Raw genomic sequence first — 9,736 nt, forward strand, 5'->3', positions numbered from 1 at the left:
AACCCCTATATAACCCCATATCCTCCATAACCCCCTATAACCCCTATATAACCCCATATCCTCCATAACCCCCTATAACCCCTATATAACCCCATGTCCCCTATAACCCCCTATAACCCCTATATAACCCCATATCCTCCATAACCCCCTATAACCCCTATATAACCCCTATATAACCCCATATCCCCTATAACCCCCTATAACCCCTATATAACCCCATATCCCCTATAACCCCCTATAACCCCTATATAACCCCATATCCTCTATAACCCCCTATAACCCCTATATAACCCCATATCCTCTATAACCCCTATATAACCCCTATATAACCCCATATCCTCCATAACCCCCTATAATCCCTATATAACCCCATATCCCCTATAACCCCCTATAATCCCTATATAACCCCATATCCCCTATACCCCCCTTTATATCCCCATATATAACCCCATATCCCCTATAACCCCCTATAACCCCTATATAACCCCCTATATCCCCTATATAACCCTATATCCCCCATATAACCCCGTATATCCCCTATATAACCCCTTAACCCCATATATAACCCCATAACCCTATATATAACCCCATAACCCCATATAACCCTATATAACCCTATATAACCCTATATATAACTCCATAACCCCATATATCCCCTATATAACCCTATATAACCCCATAACCCCATATATAACCCCATAACCCCGTATATAACCCCATAACCCTATATATAACCCCATATCCCCCTATATAACTCCATATATCCCTTATAACACCATATATCCCCTATATAACCCCCTATATCCCTTATATAACCCTATATAACCCCATAACCCCATATATAACCCCATAACCCTATATATAACCCCATAACCCCGTATATAACCCCATATATCCCCTATATAACCATATATAACCCCATATATAACCCCATAACCCCATATATAACCCCATAACCCCATATATAACCCCATAACCCTGTATATAACCCCATAACCCCATATATAAACCCATAACCCTATATATAACCCCATAACCCCATATATAACCCCATAACCCCATATATCCCCGATATAACCCTATATAACCCCATAACCCCATATATAACCCCATAACNTATATAACCCCATAACCCCATATATAACCCCATAACCCCATATATCCCCGATATAACCCTATATAACCCCATAACCCCATATATAACCCCATAACCCTATATGTAACCCCATAACCCCGTATATAACCCCATAACCCCATATATAACCCCATAACCCTATATATAACCTCATAACCCTATATATAACCCCATAACCCCATATATAACCCCATATATCCCCTATATAACCCTATATAACCCCATAACCCTATATATAACCCCATATATCCCCTATATAACCCCATAACCCCATATATCCTCTATATAACCCTATATAACCCTATATATAACCCCATAACCCCATATATCCCCTATATAACCCCATATATCCCCTATATAATCCTATATCTTACCCCATAAACCCATATATCCCCTATATAACCCTATATAACCCCATAACCCTATATATAACCCCATATATCCCCTATATAACCCTATATAACCCTATATCCCCTATCTAACCCTATATAACCCCATATATACCCCTATATTCCCCATACCCAGGAGCAGCAGCAGGGTTATGGGATCACGTCCATCCCGATGGCGCTGGGATCCGTCCGGGACGGGGAACGACGCAGCTTCCAATTGATCACCCCATATGGCAGCTTCAGGTGGGGGGCAGCACCCCATAGCTGCCCCATAGCGACCCTATAACCACCCCATAACCAGCCCATAGCGACCCTATAACCACCCCATAACCACCCCATAACCACCCCATAGTGACCCCATAGCCACCCCATAACCACCCCATAACCACCCCATAACCACCCCATAGCCACCCCATAGCCACCCCATAACCACCCCATAACCACCCTATAACCACCCATAAGGACCCCATAGCCACCCCATAAGGACCTCATAGCGACCCTATAGTGCCCTATAACCACCCAATAACCACCCCATAACCACCCCATAGCCACCCCATAACCACCCCATAACCACCCCATAGCCACCCCATAACCACCCCATAGCCATCCCATAGCCACCCCATAGCCATCCCATAGCCACCCCATAGCAATCCCATAGCCACCCCATAGCAATCCCATAACCACCCCATAGTCATCCCATAGCCACCCCATAGCGATCCCATAGCCACCCCATAGCGATCCCATAAAAACCCCATAGCGACCCTATAGTACCCCATAGCCACCCCATAAGCTTCCAACTGTTCACCCCATATGACAGCTTCAGGTGGGGGGCACTGCCTCATAGCAACCCCATAACCACCCCATAGCCACCCATAACCACCCCATAGTGACCCTACAGCCACCCCATAACCACCCCATAGTGACCCTATAGCGACCCTATAGTGCCCCATAGCCACCCCATAAGCTTCCAACTGCTCACCCCATATGGCAGCTTCAGGTGGGGGGCACTGCCCCATAACAACCCCATAACCACCCCATAACCACCCCATAACCACCCCATAACCACCCCATAGTGACCCCATAAGGACCCCATAGCCACCCCATAACACCCCTATAGCCACCCCATAGACACCCCATAACAACCCTATAGCCAACCCATAACAACCCCATAGTGACCCCATAAAGACCCCATAGTGACCGCATAAGGACCCCCATAGCCACCCCATAACCACCCCATAGCGACCCCATAACAACTCCATAAGCTTCCAACTGCTCACCCCATATGGCAGCTTCAGGTTGGGGGGCACTGCCCCATAGCTGCCCCATAGCGATCCTATAACCACCCCATAACCACCCCATAGCCACCCCATAGCCACCCCATAAGGACCCCATAGCGACCCTATAGTGCCCCATAGCCACCCCATAAGCTTCCAACTGCTCACCCCATATGGCAGATTCAGGTGGGGGGCACTGCCCCATAGCAACCCCATAGCCACCCCATAACCACCCCATAGCCACCCCATAACCACCCCATAACCACCCCATAGTGACCCCATATACCCCATAAGGACCCCATAGCCACCCCATAACCACCCCATAGCCACCCCATAGTGACCCCATATACCCCATAGTGACCCCATAACCACCCATAAGGACCCCATAGCCACCCCATAAGGACCCCATAGCGACCCTATAGTGCCCCATAGCCACCCCATAAGCTTCCAACTGCTCACCCCATATGGCAGCTTCAGGTGGGGGGCACTGCCCCATAACCACCCATATAACCACCCCATAAAAGCAGCCCATAACCACTCCATAACCACCCCATAACCACCCCATAATCCCCCATAACCACGTATATCCCCAACCCATATGACCCCCACAGTCCACCCATAGATCCCCATACCACCCTATAACACCCTATATCCCCCCTAAGGGCCCCCAACTAACCACCCTATATCACCCCATAACCCCCATAACCACCCCAGTCTCCCCCATACCACATAGTCCTTACCACCCTATAGCCGCCAAAATCCCCATAAGCACCATAAAGCACCAAATAACCCCTCCATCGCCCACCCCATACCACCCATAACCACTCTATATCCCCATAACCACCACATAGCCCGCCCTTATATTACCCCACTATCCCCCCATATCACCCCATAACCACCCTATACTCCATAACCACCATAATCCACACCCATAACCACGCCCAAATCACCCATAACCACACCATAACCCCATACCATATCCACGCGCCATACCCCCAAAGCACCCTATATCCCATACCACCCTATATCCCCCATATCCCTCCCATAACCACCACCCTATACTCCCATTAACACATATATCCCCCCAAAACCACCATATCCCCTATATTTCATCCACACCCATATCCCCCCTAATCCCCTATATTCCAATCCACCCATACCCCTCTATCCCATTGCAGCTTCATTGCCCCTCCCCATGCCTCCAAGCAGAGCTGGCTGTGTGCCCTACACGGCACCTCACCCCATAACCACCCCATAACCACCCCATATCCCCCATAACCACCCTATATCCCCATTATCACCCCTATATCCCCCATAACCACCCTATATCCCCCATTAAGTCACCCTATAAATCCCCCCATAACCACCCCATAACCACCCTATATCCCCCCATAACGCTAACTCCCTCATAACCACCCTATATCCCCCCATAACCCCCCATAACCACCCTATATCCCCCCATAGCCACCCTATATCCCCCCATAACCACCCTATATCCCCCCATAACCACCCCATATCCACCCCATATCCCCCCATACCCCCTATATCCCATTGCAGCTTCGTGGCCCCATCCCATACCTCCAAGCAGAGCTGGCTGTGTGCCCTACAAGCCGCGGTGTCGTCATCCCTGTCCCATTATGGGGCGGCCGAGCGTGTTTGGGGTCAGGAATCCAACAGGAGCTGTGCGGACTGCGGGGCCCCACAACCAACGTGGGCCTCCATCAACCTCTGTGTGGTCATCTGTGATAAATGTGCTGGTACGGCCCCATAGCGACCCATAGCGACCCTATAGCGACCCTATAGCGACCCATAGCGACCCTATAGTGACCCATAGTGACCCATAGCGACCCTATAGCGACCCTATAGCGACCCATAGCGACCCTATAGTGACCCTATATTGACCCTATATTGACCCTATATCAGCCTCCATCAACCTCTGTGTGGTCATCTGTGATAAATGTGCTGGTACGGCCCCATAGCGACCCATAGCGACCCATAGCGACCCTATAGCGACCCATAGCGACCCTATAGCGACCCTATATCAACCCATAGCGACCCATAGCGACCCTATAGCGACCCTATAGCGACCCATAGCGACCCTATATGGACCCATAGCTGCCCCATATCGACCCTATATCAGCCTCCATCAACCTCTGTGTGGTCATCTGTGATAAATGTGCTGGTACGGCCCCATAGCGACCCATAGCAGCCCTATAGCGACCCATAGTGACCCTATAGCGACCCATAGCGACCCTATAGCGACCCATAGTGACCCTATAGCGACCCTATATCGGCCTCCATCAACCTCTGTGTGGTCATCTGTGAGAGATGGGCTGGTACGGCCCCATAGCGACCCATAGTGACCCTATAGCGACCCATAGCGACCCTATATCGACCCATATGGACCCATAGCTGCCCCATATCGACCCTATATCGGCCTCCATCAACCTCTGTGTGGTCATCTGTGATAAATGTGCTGGTACGGCCCCATAGCGACCCTATATTGACCCCATAGCGACCCATAGTGACCTTATATCGACCCTATATGGACCCATAGCTGCCCCATAGCGACCCTATATTGACCCATATGGACCCATATCGACCCATAACTGCCCCATAGCAGCCCTATATGGACCCCATAGCTGCCCCATATCGGCCCTATATCGGCCCCATAGCTGCCCCATAGCAACCCTATATCAACCCCATAGCGACCCATAGCGACCCTATATCGACCCTATATCGGCCTCCATTAACCTCTGTGTGGTCATCTGTGAGCGCTGCGCTGGGACGGCCCTATATCGACCCATAGCTGCCCCATATCTGCCCCATATCAGCCCTATATCAGCCCCATATCAGCCCTATATCAGCCCTATATCAGCCCCATATCAGCCCCATATCAGCCCTATATCGGCCTCCATTAACCTCTGTATGGTCATCTGTGAGCACTGTGCTGGTACGGCCCCATAGCGACCCATAGCGACCCTATATCGACCCATAGCAACCCTATATCAACCCATAGCAACCCTATATCTGCCCCATAGCGACCCTATATCAACCCATAGCGACCCTATATCGACCCTATATCGACCCTATATCGGCCTCCATTAACCTCTGTGTGGTCATCTGTGATAAATATGCTGGTATGGACCCATAGAGACCCATAGCTGCCCCATAGCGACCCTATATCGACCCTATATCGGCCTCCATCAACCTCTGTGTGGTCATCTGTGATAGATGTGCTGGTACGGACCCATAGCGACCCATAGCGACCCATAGCTGCCCCATAGCGACCCTATATCAACCCATAGCGACCCTATATCGACCCTATATCAACCCTATATCAGCCTCCATCAACCTCTGTGTGGTCATCTGTGATAAATGCGCTGTGCTGGTACGGACCCATAGCGACCCATAGCGACCCATAGCGACCCATATTGACCCATAGCTGCCCCATAACAACCCTATATGGACCCATAGCTGCCCCATAGCGACCCTATATTGGCCCCATAGCGACCCTATATCGGCCTCCATTAACCTCTGTGTGGTCATCTGTGAGCTGTGTGCTGGTACGGCCCCATAGCAGCCCTATATGGACCCATAGCTGCCCCATATCGGCCCTATATCGGCCCCATAGCTGCCCCATATCGACTCTATATCAGCCCCATAGCTGCCCCATATCTGCCCTATATCGGCCTCCATTAACCTCTGTGTGGTCATCTGTGAGCTGTGTGCTGGTACGGCCCCATAGCGGCCCTATAGCGACCCCATAGCGACCCATAGCGACCCTATATCGACCCATAGCTGCCCCATATCTGCCCTATATCAGCCTCATATTGGCCCTATATCAGCCTCCATTAACCTCTGTATGGTCATCTGTGAGCGCTGTGCTGGTACGGCCCTATAGCGACCCCATAGCGACCCATAGCGACCCTATATCGACCCATAGCTGCCCCATATCGACCCTATATCAGCCTCATATCGGCCCTATATCAGCCTCCATTAACCTCTGTGTGGTCATCTGTGAGCGCTGTGCTGGTACGGCCCTATAGCGACCTATAGCGACCCCATAGCGACCCATAGCAACCCATAGCGACCCATATGGACCCATATCGACCCATAACTGTCCCATAGCAACCCTATATGGACCCATAGCTGCCCCATATCGGCCCTATATCGGCCCCATAGCTGCCCCATAGTGACCCTATATTGGCCCCATAGCGACCCTATATCGGCCTCCATTAACCTCTGTGTGGTCATCTGTGAGCTGTGTGCTGGTACGGCCCCATAGCGACCCTATATTGACCCATATGGACCCATAGCTGCCCCATAGCGACCCATAGCTGCCCCATAGTGACCCCAGAACAGCCCCATAGTGACCCCATGGCTGCCCCATATTGACTGCATAGCTGCCCCATAGCTGCCTTATATCGGCCCTATATCTGCCCTATATCAGCCCCATAGCTGCCCCATAGCTGCCCTATATCTGCCCCATAGTGACCCATAGCTGCCCCATATCTGCCTTATATCTGCCCCATAGGGACCCATAGCTGCCCCATATCGACCCATAGCTGCCCCATATCGACCCATAGCTGCCCCATATCGGGCAGTTTGAAGCTTATGGGGTGGTTATGGGGTCATTACGGTCTGGTTATGGGGTCGCTATGGGCTGGTTATGGGGTCCTTATGGGGGGTTTATGGGATCCTTATCGGCTCCTTATGGGGTCGCTATGGGGTTGTTATGGGGTGGCTATGGGGTGGTTATGGGGTCTTTATGGGGTTGTTATGGGGTCATTATGGTCTGGTTATGGGGTGGCTATGGGCTGGTTATGGGGTACTTATGGGGTGGCTATGGGGTCCTTATGGGGTTGTTATGGGGTGGCTATGGGGTCCTTATGGGGTTGTTATGGGGTGGTTATGGGGTCTTTATGGGGTTGTTATGGGGTAGCTATGGGGTGGTTATGGGGTTGTTATGGGGCTGTTAAGGGGTAGCTATGGGGTAGTTATGGGGTGGTTATGGGGAGGTTATGGGGCTGTTAAGGGGTAGCTATGGGGTTGTTATGGCGTGGTTATGGGGTAGCTATGGGGTTGCTATAGGGTTGTTATGGGCTGGTTATGGGGTGGTTATGGGGTGGCTATAGGGTTGTTATGGGGTGGCTATGGGGTTGTTATGGGGTGGTTATGGGGTAGCTATAGGGTTGTTATGGGGTGGGTATGGGGTGGCTATAGGGTTGTTATGGGGTGGCTATGGGATTGCTATGGGGTGGCTATGGGATTGCTATGGGGTGGCTATGGGATGGCTATGGGGTGGCTATGGGATTGCTATGGGGTGGTTATGGGCTCTTTATGGAGTTGTTATGGGGTGGCTATGGGGTTGTTATGGGGTCACTATGGGGTGGCTATAGGGTTGTTATGGGGTGGTTATGGGGTGGCTATGGGGTTGTTATGTGGTCGCTATGGGGTGGCTATAGGGTTATTATGGGGTGGTTATGGGCTCTTTATGGGGTAGTTATGGGGTGGTTATGGGCTCTTTATGGAGTTGTTATGGGGTGTCTATAGGGCTGGGTTTAATGGGGTCGGTTCCTGCCCCATAGGGGAGCACAGGGCGCTGGGCCCCAACGTCAGCAAAGTGCGGAGCCTCAGGATGGACAGGAAGGTGTGGACTGAAGAGATGCTGCAGGTCAGAATGGGGCTGCCCCATAGATTGACCCATAGATGGACCCATAGATTGACCCATAGATGGACCCATTGAGACGCCATTAGATTTCGACGGCACTGAATTGGCCTCCCATAGATTGACCCATTAGAATGGAACCTCGGATAGACTTGACCTATCTAGATTGGACCCTATAGATGGCCCCATAGAGCCCCATACGATAGGACCCATATAGACTGGACCTCATAGACTGACCATAAGATGGCCCATAGATTTGACCCCATAGATGGACCCATAGATTTGGAACCTAGATTGACCCATAGATGGACCGGCATAGATGGCCATAGATGGACCCATCAGATGGACCCATAGAATGACCCATAGATGGACCCATCAGATGGACCATAGATGGAGCCCATAGATGGACCCGCATAGAGTTGACCCATAGATTGCGACATGTATGGATCCCATAATGGACCCATAGATGACCCATAGATGGAGCCTACGATGGAGCCCATAGATGGACCCATAGATTGACCCAAGATTGACCCATAGATGCGACCCCAAGTAGATTGACCCATAGATGGACAATAGATGGACCCCATAGATGGACCATAAGATGGACCCATAACACGATGGACCCATATGATGCCCCATAGATTGACCCATAGATTGACCCATAGATAGACCCATAGATTGACCCATAGATGGGCCCATAGATTGGCCCCATAGATGGCCCCACAGATGGACCCATAGATGGACCCATAGATTGACCCATAGATGGACCCATAGATGGACCCATAGATGGACCCATAGATTGACCCCCTTATTAATTACCCCCTTATTAATCACCCCCCTTATTAATTACCCCTCTTATTAATCACCCGCTTATTAATTACCCCCTTATTAATTACTTCCTTATTTATCACTCCCTTATTAATCTCCCCCCTTATTAATCTCCCCCCTTATTAATTACCCCCTTATTAATCACCCCCTCATTAATTACCCCCCTTATTAACTACCCCCTCTTACTAATCACCCCCAATTAATCACCCCCTTATTAATTACCCCCCCAATTAATCACCCCCTTATTAATTACCCTCCTTATTAATTTCCCCCTTGTTAATCACCCCTTTATTAATTACCCCTTTATTAAATACCTCCCCTTATTTATTACCCCCTCATTAATTAATTAACCCTCATTAATTACCCCCTTATTAATTAATTACCCCTCAGTAATTACCCCCTTATTAATTAATTCCCCCTCATTAATTACTTCTCCCCC

The 9,736-nt window shown here is 50.3% G+C and overlaps 1 protein-coding gene across 1 annotated transcript in view; it reads left to right on the plus strand.

Annotated features, from left to right (window-relative positions):
* Nucleotides 1–1,637: 1,637 nt before the first annotated feature.
* Nucleotides 1,638–9,736, plus strand: part of LOC107307205 (arf-GAP with Rho-GAP domain, ANK repeat and PH domain-containing protein 1-like) — a gene marked incomplete at its 3' end in the record, with an annotated part of 58,781 nt that continues 50,682 nt past the window's right edge. The window contains exons 1-3 of the mRNA XM_015850680.1: nt 1,638–1,767; nt 4,356–4,555; nt 8,390–8,475. Coding sequence (XP_015706166.1) covers nt 1,697–1,767; nt 4,356–4,555; nt 8,390–8,475 — 357 coding nt within the window. The remainder of the gene's footprint in view (nt 1,768–4,355; nt 4,556–8,389; nt 8,476–9,736) is intronic.

Source organism: Coturnix japonica, unplaced genomic scaffold, assembly GCF_001577835.2.
Source record: "Coturnix japonica isolate 7356 unplaced genomic scaffold, Coturnix japonica 2.1 chrUnrandom509, whole genome shotgun sequence".
Lineage (NCBI taxonomy): Eukaryota > Metazoa > Chordata > Aves > Galliformes > Phasianidae > Coturnix > Coturnix japonica.